Source organism: Pituophis catenifer, unplaced genomic scaffold (assembly GCF_029215685.1).
Source record: "Pituophis catenifer annectens isolate HBS135680 unplaced genomic scaffold, rPitCat1.0.hap2 SCAF_8, whole genome shotgun sequence".
NCBI classification, from domain to species: Eukaryota; Metazoa; Chordata; class Lepidosauria; order Squamata; family Colubridae; genus Pituophis; species Pituophis catenifer.
The window spans coordinates 76,392,247-76,416,376 of record NW_027256888.1 but is presented as its reverse complement, the minus strand read 5'-3'; the positions used below and the strand labels follow the sequence as shown (position 1 = coordinate 76,416,376).

Genomic DNA, 24,130 nt, shown 5'->3' with positions numbered 1-24,130 from the left:
TGTAGCACCACCATGGTCACATTTATGACGGTTGCAGTGTGCCGGGATCATGTGATCCCCTTTTGGGATCTTCTGACAAGCAAAGTCAATGGGGAAGCCAGAGTCACTTTACAACCATGTTACTAACTGAACTACTGCAGTGATTCGCTTAGCAACTGTAGAAAGTCAGCACCCAACCGCCTACCTAAAGAATGAAATATTCTGGGGAATATTAAAAAGGCAGGAGAGAATATTTCCCCTAAAGGAGAAATGGAGAAAAATTTTAAGGGAGGCAGAAACCAGCCCCAGTCTCCCTGCCCCAAGCAGAAATTGAGGAGGCCAGCTTTTAAAAATGCAGATTTGGTAATCCACTCAGAAAGACTGGGTCAGATGGAGACTCCAGATAAGCCACACAATTAGGCAAGCCAAAGGTTGACAAGATTAGCTCAGACAAACACCTAGGATTTGCATTTCCCCTTTTGCCTATAGAGCCAGCCATGACCCCTACATGACCCCCAGGAATCAAGACGGTATAAAAAACCCACCCACTCTCAACTCCATTTCGTCAGCTGCCCCAGAACCGCAAGCTGTTGGCGGTTCTGTTCATCAATAAATCTTTCTTTCCTATCAGATTCCATTTCATTCCCGGCTTGGAACTGGATCTGGGTTTTTCTTCCAACACAACTGTGTGTAAAATGGGGCCAAACTCACTTAACAACTGCCTTGCTTAGCAATGTAAGTTTGGGGTTCCATTGCAGATGTAAATCAAGGACTACTTTTATTTTGCTTTTCTGTGAAGGAGCATGTATATATGTGAATTCTTATTAAGGGTCCTTGGGGCTTTCTTGATTTTATTCTTATGCAACATTTTTAATCCAAGTGCTTGGTGGGATATGACTGCTGCTATTTTCTTCAACTGGAGCCACCTCTGAGCCCATCAAATAAATAAAGCATCCATGCTTGCAAAGGATTGAAGTGGGGAGGCCTTGGCTTTGACTGCCAGGTGGCCTCATGACCTTTGGAAGGATCAGGAACTACATATCCCAGAATTCCCACTCGGCACAGTAGCCAAGTTGGATTTATTCAAGAAACATTTCTTCCAGCACATCTAGGAAACATCAGTGTGGAGAAGGCTTCTCTAGCAAAAGCAAGTAGGCCCAAGCCAGTGTGGCAGTTGCTCATCTCTATGGTTGCCATGGCTTTGCTGTTGTCTCCTAGCAACGGGAACAAATTGTTGACTCAAGCATCTTGTTGCTTGGAGACAAGCATCCTTAGCTCTATCCTGTCCTTTTTAACAGAGGCAGCTGGTTCCCTTTGGTCAGCTGTTGCAAAAGCTTGCCCTAATGCCAGTCAACATGTATCCTGCCCCTTGGTGAGCAAGTAAGAGTAAGCCGATTAAGTGTGTGGGTGAGAAGGAACGGACGGCCATTTGCGGCAAGCATTGCGGGTGGACAGCCAGTCTAGGACTTATTTTATGAAATGTAGGACCTTGAAAGCTGACTCAATCCCTGTTAAAGCCGTCTTCAAAACAATGACCTAAATTAAAGGGCTTAAACATGGTTTATTTGAATAAACCACCATTGGCTGGTACTAAAGCCTCTGTTGTAACCAAACAAACCTATTTTGACATCTGGACATAAGGCAAGATCAGAAATTGGGCTTGGTGTAGAAAGCTCACAGTTTCCCGGTTGAAGCTATGGTTACGTCTGTCCACGTGCTGTGAAATTAAGGAATTTTCATGACGTCTTCGGACTGCTAGTTGCTGTTCATAGGTGCGATTATTAGACTTCTGCCTCTTTGTCCTACACAATGTCTTGCTTGTGTTTTAGTGGAGAGTGGAGGACAAATTAGTGGTGGGATTCAGCCAGTTTGGATCGGTTCAGGAGAACCAGATGCTAATTTTATATCTGGTTCACTGAACCAGTAGTTGCAAGGATTGGCTGGCCATGCCCACCTACCCTGCCACTCCCAGGAGTCTCCACGTGGCCTGTTTTGGATGCCAAGTAAGTGCAGGGCCCACGCGGAGGCTCTGGGAGGGCGAAAAACGGGCCTCCTGGAAGTTCCGGAAGTCCTGAAACAGGCCCATTTCCGGCCTCCAGAGGGCCTCTGGAGCCCGGGGGAGGCTATTTTCACCCTCCCGGAGGCTCAAACAAAACCTCTGGAGCCTGGGGAGGGTGAAAATGGCCTCCCACCGTGGTCAGGAGGCTGAGTAGGCTACGCCCACCATGGCCACGCTGTTCTGTCCCCAACCCCACGCACACACACCAACAGACGTTCAGGAGTTAAAGATCAAACCAGCCGGCAAAATCCTTTTCCTTATGATAACGGAACTTGGCAACAACCTAGTGGCTGCCTGCCAAGAGTTTATTATTTACGAAGAGGAGAGATAACTTCTCCCCACTTCTGATACATCAAAGGAAAGCAGCTCAATAATTACGGAATTAAATCAAGTCCAGAGATACTTCTAGCAAAGTCTTAAAGCAAAAGTCTGGCAATGCAGAATGGCGTGGAAGCTTTCAGCTTTGTTTGTCACAAGGTTTGACTGGCCACCACGCTCCGTTTTATATCCTGTGGGGTGTGGTCCAGTGACTCAGCCTAATCTCGGGCACACCCTTTCTTCTGTTGTGCGCATTTATCTCTGCGGCGCTGGCGTGCGTCCAGCCAAGACTTATTACCCTCATCACTGTCCATCTGTGGCTGCATGGACGTGCTTGGCCCCGGGCCTATCTCTTGCTCTTCGGCGGACACTGAAGGCATTGCCAGAGAGGAGGGTCCTGGAGAGGGAGGCCTTGCCAACTCCTCTCCTTCACTCTCGGAGTCCTCTCCTGCCGATGACACAGGCTCAGGTAACGGAGCCACAACACATGCCCACCCAGCAACCGGGCAGAGAACCAGTTGCTAAATTTTTTCAATCCCACCCCTGGAGCAAATCCACTCCTTTCTAGCACTGATGATGTTACCTAGTTGGGTAATGAAATGTCTGCAAGAAAATAACCAAACTCAGAGACCACCAAGGACCCCACAAGGTCAGAACAAATTCAGTCAAGGACGCTCCACTAGCTTATTGAAAAGCCTAAAGGAGCTTGTCATGGTTCAAGAAAGACTTATTTCAAGAAGTCTTTGCTGACACCTAGAGGTTGCGTAGTTTTTGCAATACAGAGATGGTAGCCCTGATAGAAGAGAATATTTGAGAGTTGGACTACGGGATCCTTGGTGCTGTCTGAGCTTGTTGGTTTTCTTGCGGACATTTCATTACCAAACCAAGGTAATGTCATCAGTGCCAAAAGGGAGTAAGGTTTGCTCTCATTTTTATATATTAGTGGCTTGTCTAGTCAGCATTGGTGGGAATGTTCTTTGTGGTTTCTTGCTTAGGCTATTGTTTACAGTTAGCTGATTTGTCTGCGTTACTAGTTTCATGATTGGGGGTATCGTTTACTTGATTCTTGGCTAGTTTTAATCTTGGACAGTAGCCATACTCTTCACAATCTGGTTTGTTGAATGTAAACTCACAATCCTTTCCTTGTAAGATACCCATGCCTCAGCGGTGAAATACTCCCGGTTCGGACCGGATCGCCCGATCCAGTAGCGATGGTGGTGGGTGGTTCGGAGAACCGGTAGCAACCCACCACTGATACATACCCTGTTTCCCCTAAAATAAGACATCCCCGGATAATAAGCCCAATTAGGCTTTTGAGCATCTGCGCTAAAATAAGCCCCGCCAAAAAAATAAGCCCTCGCCGAAAATATTTAAACGCATGCGCAGTCAGTCCCTGCCATTTCCTCTGGATAGGGCAGAGGTGGGTTTCAGCAGGTTCTGACCAGTTCTGGAGAACCGGTAGTGGAAATTTTGAGTAGTTCGGAAAACCGGTAAATACCACCTCTGACTGGCCCCGCCCCCATCTGCTTCCTGAGTCCCACCTGATTGGGAGGAAATGGGGATTTTGCAGTATCCTTCCCCAGCCATACCCACCAAGCCACACTCACCAAGCCATGCCACGCCCACCAAGCCACACCCACAGAACTGGTAGTAAAAAATTTTTGAAATCCACTACTGACTTAGGGTTAGGGAGACAGAGCTCGAAATCAGGTAAGACGGCAAGAGGAGCCCCATCTTGCTCCCCAAAATAATAAGACCTCCCTGAAAATAAGGCCAAGTGCTTATTTCGGGGTTCAAAAAAATATAAGACAGGGTCTTATTTTCAGGGAAACACGGTACATACAAACTACCCTATGAAGTGAAGCAATTTGCAATTGCTTCTCTGGAATGGCAGGGAAAGTGACCTTAACACAGGGGAATCATCCAATCATAGCTTGTAGCTCAGACTGAATACCTTGCAAGTCCAGACAGGATTATCTCAAACTCTAAATACATCTAGTCCAGTGGTGGGTTGCTACCGGTTCGCCCCAGATCGGGGGAACCGTTAGCGGTGGCGGACGTCTCTGCACACGAGCAAACCAGTAGCGACGGGATTTGAATCCCACTACTGACCTAGCCCCCATTTAGTGAACACAAGTCGGTTGTTAAGTGAAGTGATCTCTAAAGAAAATGGTGGCCGTGCCTATGATCTTCCTTGAGCTTCCCTTTGCTTTATAAATCTGCGAAGGTCATCAATGCGAGGATTGGTTGCAAAGTTTCTCTTCGTCACCGTTGCGACTGCGAACAGTCACTAAGTGAGGCAGTTGCCAAACCAGGACTACCTGTATGTCCCTTGTTGAAACGCAAACAAAAACGTTGATGAAGTGAATATTGTAAGAAAGCTAGTAGACTCCCAGTTCATTTTTAGTGAAGTATCGTAGCCAAGAGATATTTGTTTTAAATGCTGGCCATACCTTCTTTCCATCCAGGTACAAGGAAAAATTACCTTCCAAGTGCTTTCAAAAGCAGGCCAGTAACAAAGAGAGATTCTCGGATTCTCTCAACGGCCAGCGATGGAGATTTCTGAAAAATGGCCTGGATGATTTCAGAAGTGGCTGTCCTCCACCTTCGGACAACGTAATAATTCAAGGCAACAAAGGGCCCGATCCGATCATCCTACAGTATAAGAAACTGGATTCTTCCCAGATTGTCCCTTACAAATCCAGAGACTTGCTGAGGAAACGCTCAGCGGTTCACTCCAGACTCCCCACACCTCAGAAAACCAAGACAGACTCCGTGAGTCAGGCCAAGCTCACCCAGGAGCAGCACCCACTGGCACTTTATCCACACCTGGAAGAGAGTGTGCCTCCAGAGGTAAAATGGATTTATTCGTTTATTTATTTTGTATACCGCCTTTATTATTTTTACAAATCCGGATATCCACTGGAGGCTTTTAGGAAGAAACTGGACAGCCATTTGTCTGGAATGGCATAGTGCCGTGATGGCGAACCTATGGCACGCATACCACAGGTGGCACGTGGAGCCATATTTGTGGGCACATAAGCGTTGCCCTAGCTGAGCTCCAGCACGCATGCGGTTGCTGGCCAGCTGATTTTCGGGCCTTCTGGGCCCACCGGAAGTCAGCAGCCTCCCAGGGGAGGCTGTTTTTGCCCTCCCCAGGCTCTTAGAAAGCCTCTGGAGCCTGGGGAGGGCGGAAAACAGGCCTACTGGGCCCACCGTGTCATCACATGCCAAAAGCGGAGGGAGCACGGGGCAGGGGGGGTCGCACACACATGCACGGGGGGGGGGGCAGGGCTCAGAATTATGGGTGTGGGCACGCACGCGCACGACTACCTCACACTCCCCCCACTTTGGCACACGATGGCAAAAAGGTTAGCCATCACTGGCATAGTGACTCTTACTTGAGCAGGGCGTTGGACTAGAAAACCTCCAAGGTCCCTTCAAACTTTACTATTCTGTTATTCTCGTAAACTCTTTATTTTCATAGGGCTTTAACAATCCAATGTCTTCCTCACAATGCAACCTGCAGCAAAAACCACGGGCTCCTTGCCGTCTGATTTTGCTGTTTACACCCTGCTATGCTTCTCCCCCCCCCCCCCCACATCTGAAATTTGAGATGATTCAGACAGGAGAAACAGTGTCCTATCTTGCTGTGCCCTGACAGCTTTTTGATGATGTGATGAAGCTCCTGGATCCTGAGATGCAGCTGACTCGAACATCGCCAGATTATAATAAAGACGATGCGACCATCCCTTCGCCTACTCAGTATCACGTGAAATACGATGTGCCCCCAACCAGAAGCTACAGTTCCACTCTTCCGTGAGTAGTGAAACAAGTAAAAATGCAAATTTAACCAATATAAGTGAAATATTTTTTTAAAAAAAATAGGCGAACCAATTTGTAACCAGCTGATGGGCAGCGTTTGGCCCTTGCTGTGGGTTGAGGTGAGAAGGAACATGGAGGTGAGTTCTTGTGGCACCGGATTAGACCCTTCCAAAGTGTGACTCAGATCTTCATATTTGATTACATTACTGCAGTATTTAACAAATCAAATGCAACCCAGCAAGACAGACACAGGCTTCAGAGGATAATTAGATAATGGCTGCCAACCTGCCTTCCATGGAGGATCTGTATACTGCACAAGTCAAAAAGAGGGCTGTGAAAATATTTACAGACCCCTCGCATCCTGGACATAAATTGTTTCAACTCCTATCCTCAAAACAACGCTATAGAGCACTGCACACCAGAACAACTAGACATAAGGACAGTTTTTCCCCAAATGCCATCACTCTGATAAACAAATAATTCCCTCAACACTGTCAAACTATTTACTAAGTCTGCACTACTATTAGTCTTCTCATCGTTCCCATCACCCATCAACTCCCACTTATGACTGTATGACTGTTAACCTTTTTGCTGGTATCCTTAAGATTTATATTGACAGTTTCCTAGTATGATTTGATTGCTTATTTGTACCCTGCGACTATCATTAAGTGTTGTACCTTATGATTCTTGACGAATGTATCTTGTCTTTTTATGTACACTGAGAGCTTATGCACCAAAGACAAATTCCTTGTGTGTCCAATCACACTTGGCCAATAAAGAATTCCCTTCTCTTCTCTTCTCTTCTCTTCTCTTCTCTTCTCTTCTCTTCTCTTCTCTTCTCTTCTCTTCTCTTCTCTTCCAATCCATTTCATTTCATTTCATTTCATTCCATTCCATTTTTCTATTCTATTCTATTCTATTCTATTCTATTCTATTCTATTCTATTCTATTCTATTCTATTCTATTCTATTCTATTCTATTCTATTCTATTCCATTCCATTCCATTCCATTCCCATGCTATAGTCAAATAATGGGCAGTGCTTGGTTCTTGCTGTGGGGTAAGGTGAGAAGGAACATGGAGGTGAATTCTTGTTGCATGAACCTCTGACCCCTTCCATGTCTTCAGGCCCTTATGAAAAGATACGACAGTTAAGCGAACCGCAGCCGTTGTTAAGTGGATTACACATTTTTAAAGTGAATCCGGCTTTTTTTTTTTTTTTAAATTTGATTTATATGCCGCCCTTCTCCGGAGACTCAGGGCAGCTTACAATGCGTTAAGCAATAGCCTTCATACTTTTGTATATTTATACAAAGTCAGCTTATTGCCCCCACAAATTGGGTCCTCAATTTACCTACCTTAGAAAGGATGGAAGGCTGAGTCAACCTTGAGCCTGGTGAGATTCGAACCTGCAGTAATTGCAGGCAGCTGGATGTTAATTACAATGCATTAGTCTGCTGAGCTATCCAGGCTTCCCCTTTGTTTGTTGGAAACCGGGTGGAAAGATCACAAATATTGATCACATGACCCCAGTGCGCTTGCAAGCATTGTAAATATATATATCCATTGCCAAGTGTCCAAATTTTGATCTTAAGACTGTGGGGGACACTTGAGTTGGTTGTAAATGTGAGGACCAATCTTTGGCCACTTTTTTCAGTGCTCTTGTAACTTCGAATAATCACTAAACAAATGCCCAAAGGTGCTTTTTGTTTCGAGAGATACCTGGACTTTCTTGTTTTTTTCTTTGAAGATGTTTCGCTTCTCATCCAAGAAGCTGCTTCAGCTCCGACTGGATGGTGGGGAAGGGAAGGATTGCAGACAGTGGTCATTTGCATTCTTTTTTGCACTCTGGTTTGAAAGAGGGGGGGGGTCAAAGAGCCCACCTGTGTCAAAACTGAACAGCCCTCTCTCAACAGAGGGGGAGGGATACGACATCATTGATTTCCAATCTACAACACAGTCCTTTCAACAGTTGCAAGAAGGCTCCACACCACTCAGGTGACCCTGATGACACAGATAAACCTCCAAGTAGTCTCAACGACTCTCTAAAAAGGATGCAAATGACCAGCTGTCTGCAAGGAATATAAATCCTTCCATTCCCCACCATCCAGTCCGAGATGAAGAAGCTTCTTAGATGAGAAGCAAAACCAGGAGTGAAATGTAAAATTTGTTACTACCGGTTCTGTGGGTGTGGCTTGGTGGTGGGATAATGTGACTGGATGGGGGTGGTCAACTTTTTTTTTTTTTTTCATTTAAAACCATTTTTTCTAATGCTTTGAAAAGCCTCATTGCCGATCAGGCAACTCAGCTGGGATCGTCAGAGACTTTTCAAAGCATTTTTTTTACCACATCTTCGGCCAAGAGGTTGCAGAAAAAAATGCTTTGAAAAGCCTCTGACGATCCCAGCTGAGCCACACGATCATCAGAGCCTTTTTTTTTTTTACTTTTAAAAGCATTTTTTCGTCGGAAGAGGTTGTAGAAAAAATGCTTTTAAAAGTTAAAAAAAAAAGCCTCTGATGATCGTGCAGCTCAGCTGGGCATGGGGGTGGGGACGAAGGGATTTTTCCTACCGGTTCTCCAAACCAGGCACCGCCATCGCTACCGGATCAGGCAATCCAGTCCGAACCAGGGGCATTTCACCCCTGCTCCACACTCATCAGGTGACCCTGATGACACAGATAAATCTCCAAGCGGTCTCAACGACTCTCTAAAAGGATGCAAATGACTGGCTGTCTGCAAGGAATATAAATCCTTCCATTCCCTACCATCCAATACGAGCTGAAGAAGCTTCTTGGATGAGAAGTGAAATGTCTTCAAAGAAAAATCAAGAAAAGTCCAGTTGCCTCTTGAAAAAAGCAGCTTTGGGACAACCACGACCTGGATGACTGAGAATCTCCACAGACATTCACTAAGCAAATGGTTGTTAAGTCAAAAACTACCAGTACTCTAGCATTATTTTTTGTTGTTGTTGTTTTATGTTCGTCTCGTTCATTTAATGACAAGACTCTACTTTTTGTATCTGCAGCTGGGTGCACACAAAAAAGAACCCTTACACGTGGTTTAGTAAGAAAAAGGTGGCCGAGAGACATCAGGCAGCTAAAATAGATTACGTTCCCCCTTTGGATGAAAACGTCAAGCGGGTAACAAAGGAGTTTTGTGAATGGGTTAATGCAATGGTAAGTACAAATAACTGTAAAAGCCAGTTGAATGAGAACCACAAGCACAACTGAGCAGACAATGTAAATCCAGCAAGCCAATCCACATCCCTGGTTTGATACTTTTATACAGGTAGTCCTCAACTTAGAACCAGGGGTGAAATGCTCCTGGTTTGGACCAGATCGTCCGATCCGGTAGCGATGGTGGCGGGTGGTTCAGAGAACCGGTAGCAAAAATCCTTGCCCCACCCCATTGCCCAGCTGAGCCGCGCGATCATCAGAGGCTTTTTTTAAAAAAATTTTAAAAGCATTTTTTCTACAACCTCTTCGGCTGAAAAAATGCTTTTAAAAGTAAATGATGATTGTGCGGCTCAGCTGGGATCGTCAGAGGCTTTTAAAAGAAAAATAGCCTCTGCCGTCAGGCAACTCAGCTAGGATCGTCAGAGGCTTTTAAAAGCATTTTTTCTACCACCTCTTCAGCCAAAGAGGTTGTAGAAAAAATGTTTTTAACAGAAAAAAAAAGCCCCTGATGATCAGGCAACTCAGCTGGGATCGTCAGAGGCTTTTAAAAGAAGAATAGCCTCTGCCATCAGGCAACTCAGCTGGGATCGTCAGAGGCTTTTAAAAGCTTTTTTTTTACAACCTCTTCAGCCAAAGAGGTTGTAGAAAAAATGGTTTTAAAAGTAAAAAAAAAAAAAGTTGGCCACGCCCACCCAGTCACATTACCCCCCCCCCACTAAGCCACGCCCACAGAACCGGTAGTAACAAATTTTACATTTCACCACTGCTTAGAACCATTCATTTAATCACATGGATTTGGGCAAACTCTGGGGGACAGTGGACGATGGGGGAAGAGGAGCTGGTTTGCTATGGTCAGTGGTGGGATGCTGCCTGCTTAACAACCATTTCGGTGATCGCGCGCTTCGCACTTTTTACAAATACTAATCTTCTGTGTTACCACTTGGGAGTAACACAGCTGAGGCACGGCAATCCGCTCTCCCACCCCAATCAGCTGAGAAGATAAAGGTAAGGAAAGCGCAGAGGCAGGCCGACCTGATCGTCGGAGTGAACCGGTTTGCTTCCAGCTGATCGTTGGAGTTACTGCTTCACCCGAACCGGTCCGAACCGATAGAATCCCATCCCTGGCTATGGTTCATGGGGTTGTGAAAAGTTGGACCTGACTTAGCAACTGAACAACAACAACAACAATCCAGATTGACGACAAGCAAATGTTTCTAATAGAAAAATTGAATAAATTCTTCTATTAGAAGAAAATTTTATTCTATTTGATTCAATCAATCAAATAATTGAATCAAAATGCAAAATATCAGCAACTCTCTACTAAAGGCCACCAGAAGGGGCACCTGGATAAATCTTCTGAATGTTCTACCAATGCAGGTAGTCCTTGAATTATGACCACAATGGAGCCCAACATTTCTGTGCTAAGCGAGTTATTTGTTAAGGGAGTTCTGCCCCATTTTACGATTTTTCTTGTCATATTTGTTAAGTGAATCCCTGCAGTTGTCAAATTAGTAACACTGTTGTTAAGTGAATCTAGCTTCCCCATTGACATTGCTTGTGAGAAGCTTGCAAAAAGCTGATCCCATGAGCCCAGGGGACTACAACCGTCATAAATATGAATCAGTTGCCAAGCATCTGAATTTTGTTCACGTGACCATGGGGATACTGAAATGGTCATAAGCGGTGGTGGGATTCATAAGTGGTGGGATTCAGCCGGTTTGGGCCGGTTCAGGCAAACTGGTAGTTAAATTGCTGGCTGGCCCTGCCCCTCCCTGTCCCGCTCCTTCCAGGAGTCCCTACGCACCCCATTTTGGCTCTCTTCTGTCCCCAACCACACGCACACACACCAACAAACGTTCAAGAGTTAAAGACGAAACCAGCTGGCAAAATCCTTTTCCTTATGATAACGGAACTTGGCAACAACCTAGTGGCTGCCTGCCAAGAGTTTACTATTTACGAAGAGGAGAGATAACTTCTCCCCACTTCTGATACATCAAAAGAAACAGCTCAATAATTATGGAGTTAATCAAGTCCAGAGATAATCCTGCAAAGTCTTATAGCAAAAGTCTGGCAATGCAGAATGGTGTGGAAGCTTTCAGCTTTGTTCGTCACAAGTTTTTGACTGGCCACCACGCTCCCTTTTATATCCTGTGGGGTGTGGTCCAGTGACTCAGCCTAATCTCGGGCACGCCCTTTCTTCTGTTGTGCGCGCTTATCTCTGCGACGCTGGCGTGGATCCAGCCAAGACTCATTACCCTCATCACTGTCCATCTGTGGCTGCGTGGACGTGCTTGGCCCCGGCCCTATCTCTTGCCCTTCGGCGGACACCAAAGGCATTGCCAGAGAGGAGAGTCCTGGAGAGGGAGGCCTTGCCAACTCCTCTTCTTCACTCTCGGAGTCCTCTCCTGCCGATGACACAGGCTCAGGTAACGGAGCCACAACAGGCTCGTAGATAAGTGCAGGGAGGCCTCCTAGGCCCAAAACATGGTGCGGGAGGTGTGGCGCCCCCCACTGTGGCCCGTTTTTACTCCCAGCGGTGTCCAGGAGGCCGAGTGCTACCTGTCACACCCCCTGGCTACGCCCACTATGGCCACGCCCACCCAGCCCATCATTAGGGCAGAGAACTGGTCGTTAAATTATTTGAATGGTACCACTGGTCGTAAGTGTGAAAACCAGTCGTAAGTCACTTTTTCAGAGCCGTTGTAACTTCGAAAGGTCACCGGATGAACTGTTGTAAGTCGAGGACTACCTGTAGCTATCATTCCTATCTGACATTATTGCAGTGAAATATTAGAAAATATTTGACTTTTGAACCACTTCTCCAGATCAGAGGGTCATGGATTGTCTTCGGCACTCCTATTGAAGGTCACGTTTTATCTTGCTTCTCTCTTTTGGTTACGCCGCATGATTAAGCAGAAGTAGTCTGGGATGTTAATTCGGAAATCAGAATGCAGAAATGTAAACCGAAGGAGAACGTTGACATTTGTTTTGAAATGTTTGCAATCGGGTAAAAAAAAAAAGAGGAAATAGGAAAGGATTTTTCTAAAGAAGCTTGGTGAGTCAGCATGGACGGAACAGTCTGATTAGGATATTCTGGTCGTGAATCATGATTTACTCTTGTGAAAGTCACAGTGGTTGGAAAGGAAAAAGAAAGGTGCCCTGAGCAATTACTGACCCATATATAAAAGCTTTTTTTTTTTTTTTTAATGGGAGAGAACTCTCGGACAGAGAACGATATTGGAAATTAGATGTGAATTTTAGAATAGAAGAATGGTATTGTGAAATGTGGAAATTAGCTTTAAACGATAAAATGACATGTGATATTAAAATTAGAAATGGTGACTATAAAGAAGATATTTTCTGGAAAATTTGGAAACCATTTGTGGACTATGCGCTGGGAAAATTGGATGCTTCGGTACCTGTACCCTGAGAACGTGGATTTTGGCGATCACGAGGATATATCCGAAGAACCAAATCTTCCTTTCTTATGTATAGCACAGGGTGAAATATTGTATATGTTGTTTGTAATGTTAGTAATTTAAAAGTTTAAAAATAATAATAAAGAAAAAAAAAAGGGAGAGAACCCTGTTTGAAGGTTTAAAGAAGAACACACAACATTGCTTTAAGCTATGCCTCCACTACAGACGTGAATGTAATCCCACCATTATGCACTGTTAAAAGAGAAAGAAAACTGAAGTACAGCATGTGTTAAGAACAGAACGCGGTGGCTCAGTGGCTAAGATGCTGAGCGTGTCGATCTCAAGGTTTGCAATTCAGCGGTTCGAATCCCCTAATGCCACGTGACAGGGTGAGCTCCTGTTACTTGTCCCAGCTTCTGCCAACCTAGCAGTTCGAAAGCACGTAAAAAATGCAAGTAGAAAAATAGGGACCACTTTTGGTGGGAAGGGAACAGCGTTCCGTGCTCCTTTGGCGTTGTGTCATGCCGGCCACATGACCACGGAGACGTCTTCGGATAGCACTGGCTCTTCGGCTTTGAAACGGAGATGAGCACTGCCCCCTAGAGTCGGGAATAACTAGCACATATGTGCGAGGGGAACCTTTACCTTTAACTTTATGTGTTAAAAACAATAGAATTAGAATTCTTTATTGGCCAAAGTGTGAACAAGGAATTTGTCTCCGGTGCATAAGCTCTCAGTGTACATACAACAATAGTGAGAGAGCAGTATCATAATCATACAGGTAGCCCTTACAACAGCTCACTTAGTGACCGTTCGAAGTTTCCACGGCACTGAAAAAAAAGTGACTTATGATTATTTCTCACACTTACAAACATTGCAGCGTCCCCGTAGCTGTGTGATCAAAATTCAGACGATTGTCGATCGGTTCATATTTATGACGGTTGCACTGTCCCAGGCAGGGGTGGGTTCTAAATTTTTTTACTACCGGTTCTGTGGGCGTGGCTTATTTTGTGGGTGTGGCTTGGAGGTCATGTGACTAGGTGGGCGTGGCTAGCTGGTCAGAGTCATTTCTGGAAGGTCCTCGCACTTACGACCAGTCCTCGCACTTACGACCCGACCCATTTGTTTGCTTTTACCGCTGATCAGCTGTAGGACGGCCCTTTGAAGCCCCACGGCAAGAGTTTACACAGTTTTTTTCCCTCTAGTCATCAGCTGGGACTCAGGAGGCAGCAATAGATTGGGGGTGGGACCAAATAAAAGGTAAGAATAACGTGGGTGGGGGGGGGGAGAACCGGTTCGGTGACATCATATCGTCCCCACTACCGGCTCGGCCGAACCGGACCAAACCGGGAGGAGCCCACCACTGGTCCCAGGGTAATGTGATCATGTTTTTATGGCTATCCGACAAGCGAAGTCAAGGGGTAAATCAGATTCACTTAACAAACTTGTTACTAGTTTAACAACTGCAGCGATTCACTTAACAGCAGTGACAAGGAAGGTCGTAAAATGGGAGCAAAATTCACTTGACAACTGTCTCGCTTAGCAACAGGAATTTTGGGGTCAATTGTGGTTGTACGTCGAGGGCTATCTGCAGTTTCAAACAGTTTTCAAATAATAGGTTAAGGTGCCATAAATGTATCTAAATAGAATAGAATAACAGATGGAAGGGATCAGTGGTGGGTTTCAATTTTTTTTACTACCAGTTCTGTGGGTGTGGCTTGGTGGGCGTGGCAGGGGAAGGATACTGTAAAATCTCCATTCCCACCCCTCTCCAGGAAAAGGATACTGCAAAATCCCCATTTCCTCCCAATCAGCTAGGACTTGGGAGGCAGAGAATAGATGGGGGCGGGGTCAGTCAGAATTTTTACTACCGGTTCTCCGAACTACCCAAAATTTCCGCTACCGGTTCTGCAGAACTGCTCAGAACCTGCTGCAACCCACCTCTGGAAGGGACCTTGGCGGTCTTCTAGTCCAACCCCCTGCCCAGGCAGGAAACCCTACACCACTTCAGACAAATGGTTATCCAACATCTTCTTAAAAACTCCAATGTTGGAGCATTCACAACTTCTGGAGGCAAGTTGTTCTACTGATTAATTGTTTTAATTGTCAGGAAATTTCTCCTTAGTTCTAAGTTGCTTCTCTCCTTGATTAGTTTCCACCCGTTGCTTCTTGTCCTGCCTTCAGGTGCTTTGGAGAATAGCTTGACTCCCTCTTCTTTGTGGCAGCCCCTGAGATATTGGAAAACTGCTATCATGTCTCCCCTAGTCCTTCTTTTCATTAAACTAGACATACCCACCCAGTTTCTGCAACCGTTTTAAACGTTTTATCCTCCAGTCCCCTAATCATCTTTGTTGCTCTTCTCTGCACTCTTTCTAGAGCCTCCACATCTTTTTTACATTGTGGCGACCAAAACTGGATGCAGTACACTAGGTGTGGTCTTACTAAGGCTTTATAGAGCGGTATTAGTACCTCCCTTGATCTTGATTGTATCTCTCTGTTAATGCAATTTAGGATTGCATTGGCTTTTTTGGCTGCCGCCGCACACTGCTAGCTCATATTGAATTGGTTGTCCACTAAGACTCCTAGATCCCTCTCACAGTTACTGTTTTTCATAGATGCTAGCTGGGGAATTCTGGGAGTTGAAGTCCAGGCATCTTAAAGCTGCCAAGCTTGAGACCACTGCCCTAGACTGAGTGTTTGCAATGTTTTCTGAACTTGTATTCTTGGTTTATTATCCCAGGGAGGAGAAAAGTACAACATTGACGAAGACACCATCATGAAGCTCTTTGACACGAGGTACGAAAGTGATATCAAGACAGCCACACCCATTAAAATAGTGGAGCTCTATCAAATACCAGCGGAGCTGAGACAATTTCTGGGGAGGCACCCGGGCCGGAAGAAAAGTACCACAAAGGTAAGGAGGCCAAAATGAACGGAACGGTAACAGATACTGAGATAATTATTGAGGGATTCGATAATGTGCGTGTCACATAAAAAGAAATAAGTAGGCAAAGTTTGTCAGCCTCAGCAAGTTTTAAGAAGGGTGGACCAGGGGTGAAATGCTCCCGGTTCAGACCGGATCGCCCGATCTGGTAGCGATGGAGGCGGGTGGTTCGGAGAACCGGTAGCAAAAATCCCTGCTCCCCCCCCCCATTGCCCAGCTGAGCCGTGCGATCATCAGAGGCTTTTTTTTTTATTTTTAAAAGCATTTTTTCTACAACCTCTTTGGCCGAAAAAATGCTTTTAAAAGTAAAAAAAAAAAGCCTCTGATGATCGCGTGGCTCAGCTGGGATCATCAGAGGCTTTTAAAAGCATTTTTTCTACAACCTCTTCGGCCGAAAATTTTTTTCTTTTAAATGGCTCTGATGATCCAAGCTGAGTTGCCTGATCGGCAGGCAACTCAGGTGGGATCGTTAGAGCTTGGCTGGTTAGAGCCATTTAAAAGGAAAAAAAGGCTCTGATGATCGTGGGGCTCAGCTGGGCATGGCGGGTGGGGGGGGGCAGGGATTTTTGCTACCAGTTCTCCGAACTGCCCGCCACCATCGCTACCTACTCGCCTGAGCTGGTCTGAACTGGGAGCATTTCACCCCTGGTGTGTGTGTGACACGTGTGCATGCACATGCGCATGCGTGGGGGGGGGGTGTCACGCACAAATGCACAGAAGGTGGGGTGTGGGGCAGCCCCTGCACCCCATTTTTGGTCCCAGGAGGCTTCAGGGAGGCCTGCTAGCATCAAAAGAGGGGTTGTGCGCGCATACGTGTGGGGCGGGGGAGCATGGGGGGGTCACACACGCATGCATGGGGGGCATTGCATTATGGGTGTTGGCATGCTTGCGTGTGCTGTTATGCACGTGCACACACTTTCAGCACCCGAGGAGAAAAAGGTTCACCATCTCTGGTGTAAAGTCTTCTGCTTGCATAGGGGGTTGGACTAGAAGACCTCCAAGGTCTCTTCCAATTCTGTTTATTCTATTCCTATTCCTATTCCTTTCTCTATTCTATTCTATTCTATTCTATTCTATTCTATTCTATTCTATTCTATTCTACTCTCTATTCTACGCTACTCTGTTCTCTATTCTACTCTACTCAACTTTATTCTATTCTATTCTATTATATTCTATTCTACTCTCTATTCTACGCTATTCTACGCTACTCTGTTCTCTATTCTACTCTACTCAACTTTATTCTATTCTATTCTATTCTATTCTATTCTATTCTATTCTACTCTATTCTACGCTACTCTGTTCTCTATTCTACTCTACTCTATTCTACTCTACTCAACTTTATTCTATTCTATTCTACTCTATTCTACTCTACTCTATTCTCTATTCTATGCTACTCTATTCTACTCTACTCAACTTTATTCTATTCTATTCTATTCTATTCTATTCTACTCTCTATTCTACGCTATTCTATGCTATGCTACTCTACTCTACTCTACTCTATTCTACTCTATTCTACTGTCTACTCTACTCTACTCTACTCAAGTCTATTCTGTTCTATTCTATTCTATTCTATTCTATTCTATTCTATTCTACTCTATCTACTCTATTCTACTCTATTCTCTACTCTATTCTCTATTCTCTATTCTCTATTCTCTATTCTCTATTCTCTATTCTCTATTCTATTCTATTCTTTTCTATTCTTTTCTATTCTATTCTATTGAAGGACAAGAATGCAAATAGTTTTGTGGTTGTTTGGAAACAGCTTCTGGACTTTCTGCATGAAAGAGAGAGAAAAATGAAACCTTGACTTTGGGCTTTGACAATTAAGTGGATGGTGGTGGTGGTTGTTGTTGTTGTTGTTATTATTGTTGTTGTTATTATTATTATTATTATTATTATTATTATTAGTTAATCTTTAGTGAGATTCACAGCCTTTGAGGCTGGTTAATAGCTCAGCAGCTCGAGTCCTAACCAAGGACCTAGGACTGTTGTTGTTGTTGTTGTTGTTGTTGTTGTTATTATTATTATTATTATTATTATTTTTATTATTATTATAGCTAGTGGTTATTATTTGCAATAACTACAAAGTTGGCTCCAAGCTCCCTTCCAACTCTGTTATTCTGTGCAACCCAAAGAATGAAAGAACTAAAAGACTCTCGGTCTTGGGTGCAGAAAACGCGTCAATGACCAGGACACTGGAAAAACTGACATCTCTTGTCTTTAGCTCACCCCTTCTGAGCCCAAATGGGAAAAGATTAAATATGGAGCCTGGTACCTTCCTCCAAAGACATGGAAAAAGAAACGAGCAACTGAGAAGGAAGAAATTCCTGAATGTATGCAAATCTTCCTGAACGCCAGGAAGAAGATTGTCCAAAAGGTAACTTCACAGCATTCCACATTGTATTCTTTGCTGGTTTCCCCTCAGGGTTGGTTCTCCTCACTACTTCTGGTGTGGTTTATAGCCCTATTTGAAACTTACTGTGTTTAAATTCTTTATTAATAGAATAAATAAATTTAATAAATAAATAAATAAATATTTTTTTTATTAACCACCAAGCTCAGAGAGTGCCAAGTATACCCCATAGCCATCCTCCTCTTCCTTGCAAACCCCACTCCCTTCTAGACTGATGATGTTACCAAGTTTGGTAATGAAACGTCTTCAAGAAAACCACCAAGCTCAGAAAGTGTTGTGGCCCGTCAATGGCCTGTGCAGATTGTAGCTGATTCCGACAACAAGGAGGCTGGTGTGGTGCTGCGCCAGCAGCCTGTGCAGCTGGTGCTCGAGTCAGACAATGAGGAGGCTGGAGAAGATGTGGTGCCAGAGGCGGGGATTCAGCCAGGGCCTTCAGAACCTCCAGAAGCTCCCATAAGTGAAGAGGACGAACAGGAGGAGCCTCTTCTCGATGCACGGGCGCGCAGAACTGCCAAAAGGCAGGAGTGGCTCCTCAGGAGGAGGTCTCCTCAAGAGTAAGGCTTGAGGCTAATTGGCCACTCCCTTAGCCTATTTAAGGAAGAACGCCGCTTGCAACAAGCTGTAGAGAACAACTTTAGTTCACTCTCCTTCGTGTCTGCAAAATTGCTTCTGGGCTTTCTGCCAACTCTAGTAAGACTGTGATTCCCTTATCTTAGAATTTTGGTAGGCTGTTAAGACAGTTCATTAACAGCCTTTGAATGATAAAGACTAAGTTATTTTGAGTAAAATAAGCTTTGTATAGAGTTTGTGTGTGCTGCGTTCTTTGGGGTCCGTAGCTGAGGTAGAACAAAAAGTGCCAAGTATACCCTATAGCTATCCTCCTCCTCCTTGCAAACCCCACTCCCTTCTAGACTGATGATGTTACCTAGTTTGGTAACAAAAGGTCTTCAAGTAAACCACCTATTACCTAAATTTTTTTCCAGTTCTGTCTTGGATTTGCTCTTCAAATTCTTTAGGACTATCCAAGGACTGTTTCTTTGGATAGTAATCTTCTTTCCTGTTCTCCAGTTATATGAAGTACCTTCTGGGGTATTATATAGACCAGGGGTCTCCAACCTTGGCAACTTGAAGACTTGTGGACTTCGACTCCCAGAATTCCTCAGCCAGCTTTGACTTCACTTGGAACGTGCCGACATGAAGCTCCTAATAAATAACTGGATTTCTTTTGAAGCTTGGCTCGAGGCTCACGATTTAATTAGGGCATCCATCGGGGACCCTGACAGCTAAGTCTTGTGGTCCATGGTCATGACCCCTGGCCACAAAAAGTATTTAAAGGGGGAACCGTGGTGAAGAAAAGGTTGAGAACTACTTAGAATTTAAGCAGTCTCTTGACATGAAAAGTGAACCAGAATTCTCTTTGCAGGCTGAGGCGGAATTAGAATCGTCACTCCATGGAACGTATGCCTTCGAACAATTCCTTGAAAACAAAGGCTACAGGAAGCCTCAGGTGAGTGAACTCCTGGGATTTGATCCCAGATTGGAGCCGGGCTCCCCGCAGATGGAGGCAGCGGCATTCTGTCTACCTTAGAGTGGTTAAATTGATGACTTGCCAGGACCTCAAACCTAGTGAGACCTGTCTGCTTGTTTGCCCACTGCTGGGTGGCTTCTTGCTGTTTGAAAATACAGGTAGTCCTTGGCTTACGATCGACTCAAAAAATGGGGATTTATGACCCGGATTCGAAGTTCTGACGGTCGGGTCTCCTCTGCAGTCACGTGACTCGACAACAGAACTGCGTTGATGGCCGTGAGCAGCATTCCATGGTCACATGACTGCATTTTGCAATGGTTTTGCCGGAAACCAGCAAAACCATGCCCCTAGAGCACGGTGTGAAACTCAAGGCCCGGGAGCTGGAGCAAGCCAGCAGGGTTCCTTAGATCTGGCCTGCAGGGTTTCCCTGGAAACAGCGAAAGACCGGCCCACGGTGCCTCTGCCAGCAAAAAGGGAGCTGTGGAGGGCCTCCGGAACAGGGGTGGGTTCTAATTTTTTTTTACTACCGGTTCTGTGGGCGTGGTTTATTTTGTGGGTGTGGCTTGGAGGTCATGTGACTAGGTGGGCGTGGCTAGCTGGTCAGAGTCATGTCTGGAAGGTCCTTGCATTTACGACCAGTCCTCGCACTTACGACCCGACTCATTTGTTTGCTTTTAACACTGATCAGCTGTAGGACGGTCCTTTGAAGCCCCGCGGCAAGAGTTTAAACAGTTTTTTTCCCTCTAGTCATCAGCTGGGACTCAGGAGGCAGCAATAGATTGGGGGTGGGACCAAATAAAAGGTAAGAATAACGTGGGGGGGGAGGGCGGGGGGGGAGAACCGGTTCGGTGACGTCATATCGTCACCACTACCGGCTCAGCTGAACTGGACCGAACCGGGAGGAACCCACCACTGCTCCAGAGTCCTGTTTTCACTGGCAGAGGGTTGCAGGAGGCCATCGCAGCCGAAAATGGCGCTCGGGAGCCCATTTTCGCTGGCAGAGCGCTCAGGCTGCCACAGGCGCCCCTGATACGAGTGATGTCAAGCTGGCCACGCGCACCCTGGCCACGCCCTTCCAGCTTCCCCCTCCCCGGAGGTCAAACACAACCCTGATGCCGCCCTCAATGAAATCGAGTTCGATACCCCTGCCCTAGAAAATCATTGATTCACTTAATGCAATTGCCATTGTTTATGTTTTTTATGTTTATGTTTTATTAAATTTATATACCGCCCTACTCCCGAAGGACTCAGGGCGGTGAACAGGCACAAAATAAAATACATAAATACAAAAGTTAGAAACATAATTAAAACCAAATTAAATAATTTAACCCAAGACAATTAAAAATCCCAATAATTTAAAACAAATTAAAATTTCAATTTAAAAATTTAAAAGAAAGGGGAGAAAATTAGGCCAGGCCGGCTTGCTGGAATAGGAGTCTTAAGAGCACGGCGGAAAGTGCGCAGATCCGGGATCCTCCGTATCTCCGGAGGGAGCTCATTCCAGATAGTCGGTGCCCCCACAGAGAAGGCCCTCCCCCTGGGGGCCGCCAGTCAACACTGCTTGGCTGACGGTACCCAGAGGAGCCCCTCTCTATGAGAGCGTACCGGCCGGTGGGAGGCTGTTTGTGGTAGTAGGTGGTCCCGTAACTTGTGGTCGTACATCCAAGGCTACCTGTAGATGGGATACCCTGTTTCCCCCCCAAAATAAGACATCCCCTGATAATAAGCCCAATCGGGCTTTTGAGCGCACGGCAATAAGGCCAAATGCTTATTTCAGGGTTCAAAGCTGACTGGGGAATTCTGGGAGTTGAAGTCCACAAGTCTTAAAGTTGCTAAGGTTGGAGACCCCTGTTCTAGTCCAATCCCGTGCACAAGGCAGGAGACCTTATAAAACGTAACGTACTTGTAGTACCTGCTCAAAAATCTTGTTTTTCCAGGTAAGACCGAATAACCAGCCATTCATCAAAGTCTACTTCTGCTTAGAATCTCGCTTTGTTCATTTCCGCATCAGTAGCTTTACCTCGTCGTGGATTGTTCTAAGAGAAACACGAGGGTGGTGAGAGAAAGCAAAAAGGCAAACCAGACATTAGGAGTTTTCAATCCAAAGAAAAAAACATGGGCAGGACAAGATTTCTCCCTTCTCCCCTTTAAAATTCCTCTTCCGTGGGCCTTAGAACATTCCTTTCAAGAACCTTGTAACGGAGGTCAGTTTTTATCACTCTCTTCTTGCAGGCTTACTCAAGTCACCCGTTCAACCGATTGATGTAGAAAGAAGACTGGGTCAGTCTTTTGATTCACATCTTGGCCCCTTGATCTCCTCAGATGAATTAGTTTTCCTGCTGCCTTTGACCAAACCGGCTTCACAGCTTTGGTGGGAAAAAAAAATTAAATTAATTAATATCCAAATCGTCCATTTAAAAATCCTCATTTTAAGTTGCAGTAAGCATTGGGTATTTTGTAGTTCAGTAACTGGGGAAGATCATATAAACGTAAAGGACTGCGAATAGAAATAGAATGACTGTGGAAGGAGCAAGCAAAGGTAGTCCCAATAGCCATAGGCTCCTTGGGTTCAATCCCAAAACAGCTGAAGCACCAGCTGAACACCATCGGCATTGACAGATTCACCATCAGTCAATTGCAGAAGGCAGATTCTCTTGGAACAGCTTACATCCTGCAAGGATACCTGTAACACCAACAAGGATCCCCATTGGCCTTGTTGTGGCTCCGTTGCCTGAGCCTGGGCTATCGACAGATGCAGACTCTGAGAGTGAGGGAGAGGAGTTGGCAAGGCCTCCCTCTCCAGGACCCTCCTCTCTGGCAATGCCTCCGGAGGACACCGAAGGCCAAACGATAGGCTCAGAGCCAAGCACATCCCCGCAGCCACAGGTGGACAGCGACAAAGAAGATAAGTGCTGGTTGGACCCTCGGCAGAGGCGCAGGGAGAAGCGTGCGCAGCAGAGGGGAAGGCGTGCCAGAGATTAGCTGAGTCACTGGACCACACCCCACAGGGTATAAATGTGGGTGTGGTGGCCGGTTCAGTTTGTGACGAGCAAAAACTGGAAATAATCCATGATCTCTGCGTTACTGGACTTTGCCTGCTTTATCGGACTGCATTTGGATTAATCCTTGTATTGTTGAAACTCTGCCTGTTTTATCGGAATGCTTGCAGTCTAATCTTTGTTTTGTGTGAGTAAAGTCTGAATTGGCAGCTAGCCACTGGGTTGCTGCCTGCTTTATCTTCAAAGAGTTTTGTCGTGTGGCTTATTAACTCCGGGCCATCTGTGGGGGTGCGTGTGTGGTACGGGGACAGAACAGGCCTATTCCAGGTCCTTGGAAAGGACTCGTTTGGTAGACAAAAATGCCCAATCCTGTCTAAACAATTGGGTGACTATGACAAACCATAGTATTATTATCTCTTTTACTTATTAAACATGAAACTCAGTCAACTGAACATTTAAAAATGTGTCACAAGTACAATTGACTCAGTGGTGGGCTTCAAATTTTTTTACTACTGGTCCTGTGGGCGTGGCTTGGTGGGCATGGCATGGCTTGGTGGGCGTGGCTTGGTGGGCGTGGCAGGGGAAGGATACTGTAAAATCTCCATTTCCTTCCGATCAGCTGGGACTCGGGAGGCAGAGAATAGATGGTGGCGGGGCCAGTCAGAATTTTTACTACCGGTTCTCTGAACTACTCAAAATTTCCACTACCGGTTCTCCAGAACTCGTCAGAACCTGCTGAAACCCAGCTCTGGATTGACTGGTGCTAATGTTTGACAACGGGTTGCTGCCAGCGTCCTAGGTATCAACCAAGTATCTTCTTAAAATATGTGATGTTCCAAGTAGCGCAGTTTTTCGCAATTCCACTGGTGTTATTGCAGGAAGCTGCAATTTCTTGATGTGTTTTGTAAAATTCTTGGACATGGTACCAAGTGCCCCAATGACAATGGGTATCACTGTTACATGTTTCATCCATAGCCGTGTAGTTTTGATGGCCAGGTTGCAAAATTTTGTGATTCTTTTCCAGTTCTTTTTCTTCGAGTCTGGTATCTCCTGGTACATTATTAGTATTATTAGTATTATTAGTATTATTTACTTTATTCATTAAACATGAAACTCAGTCAACTGAACATTCAAAAATGCATCACAAATATCATTGACTGGTGCTAATGGTTGATACAGGTTGCTGCCAGTGTCCTAGGTATCAACCAAGTACCTTCTTAAGATGTACAATGTTCCGAGTAGCGCAGTTTTTTGTAGTTCCGCTGGTGTTATTGCAGGAAGCTGCAATTTCTTGATGTGTTTTGTAAAATTCTTGGACATGATACCAAATGCCCCGATGACAATGGGTATCACCGTAATAATAATAATAATAATAATAATAATAATAATAATAATAATAGTAGTAGTAGTAGTAGTTAATCTTTAGTGAGATTCACAGCCTTTGAGGCTGGTTAATAGCTCAGCAGCTCCAG

At 45.2% G+C, this 24,130-nt stretch overlaps 1 protein-coding gene across 1 annotated transcript in view; it reads left to right on the top strand.

Annotated features, from left to right (window-relative positions):
* Positions 1 to 1,174: 1,174 nt before the first annotated feature.
* FAM47E (family with sequence similarity 47 member E) overlaps positions 1,175 to 24,130 on the top strand; it is a 31,854-nt gene continuing 8,898 nt past the window's right edge. Inside the window, exons 1-7 of the mRNA XM_070949171.1 lie at positions 1,175 to 1,359; positions 4,825 to 5,209; positions 6,021 to 6,175; positions 9,205 to 9,355; positions 15,515 to 15,688; positions 17,943 to 18,095; positions 19,555 to 19,638. Coding sequence (XP_070805272.1) covers positions 1,175 to 1,359; positions 4,825 to 5,209; positions 6,021 to 6,175; positions 9,205 to 9,355; positions 15,515 to 15,688; positions 17,943 to 18,095; positions 19,555 to 19,638 — 1,287 coding nt within the window. The remainder of the gene's footprint in view (positions 1,360 to 4,824; positions 5,210 to 6,020; positions 6,176 to 9,204; positions 9,356 to 15,514; positions 15,689 to 17,942; positions 18,096 to 19,554; positions 19,639 to 24,130) is intronic.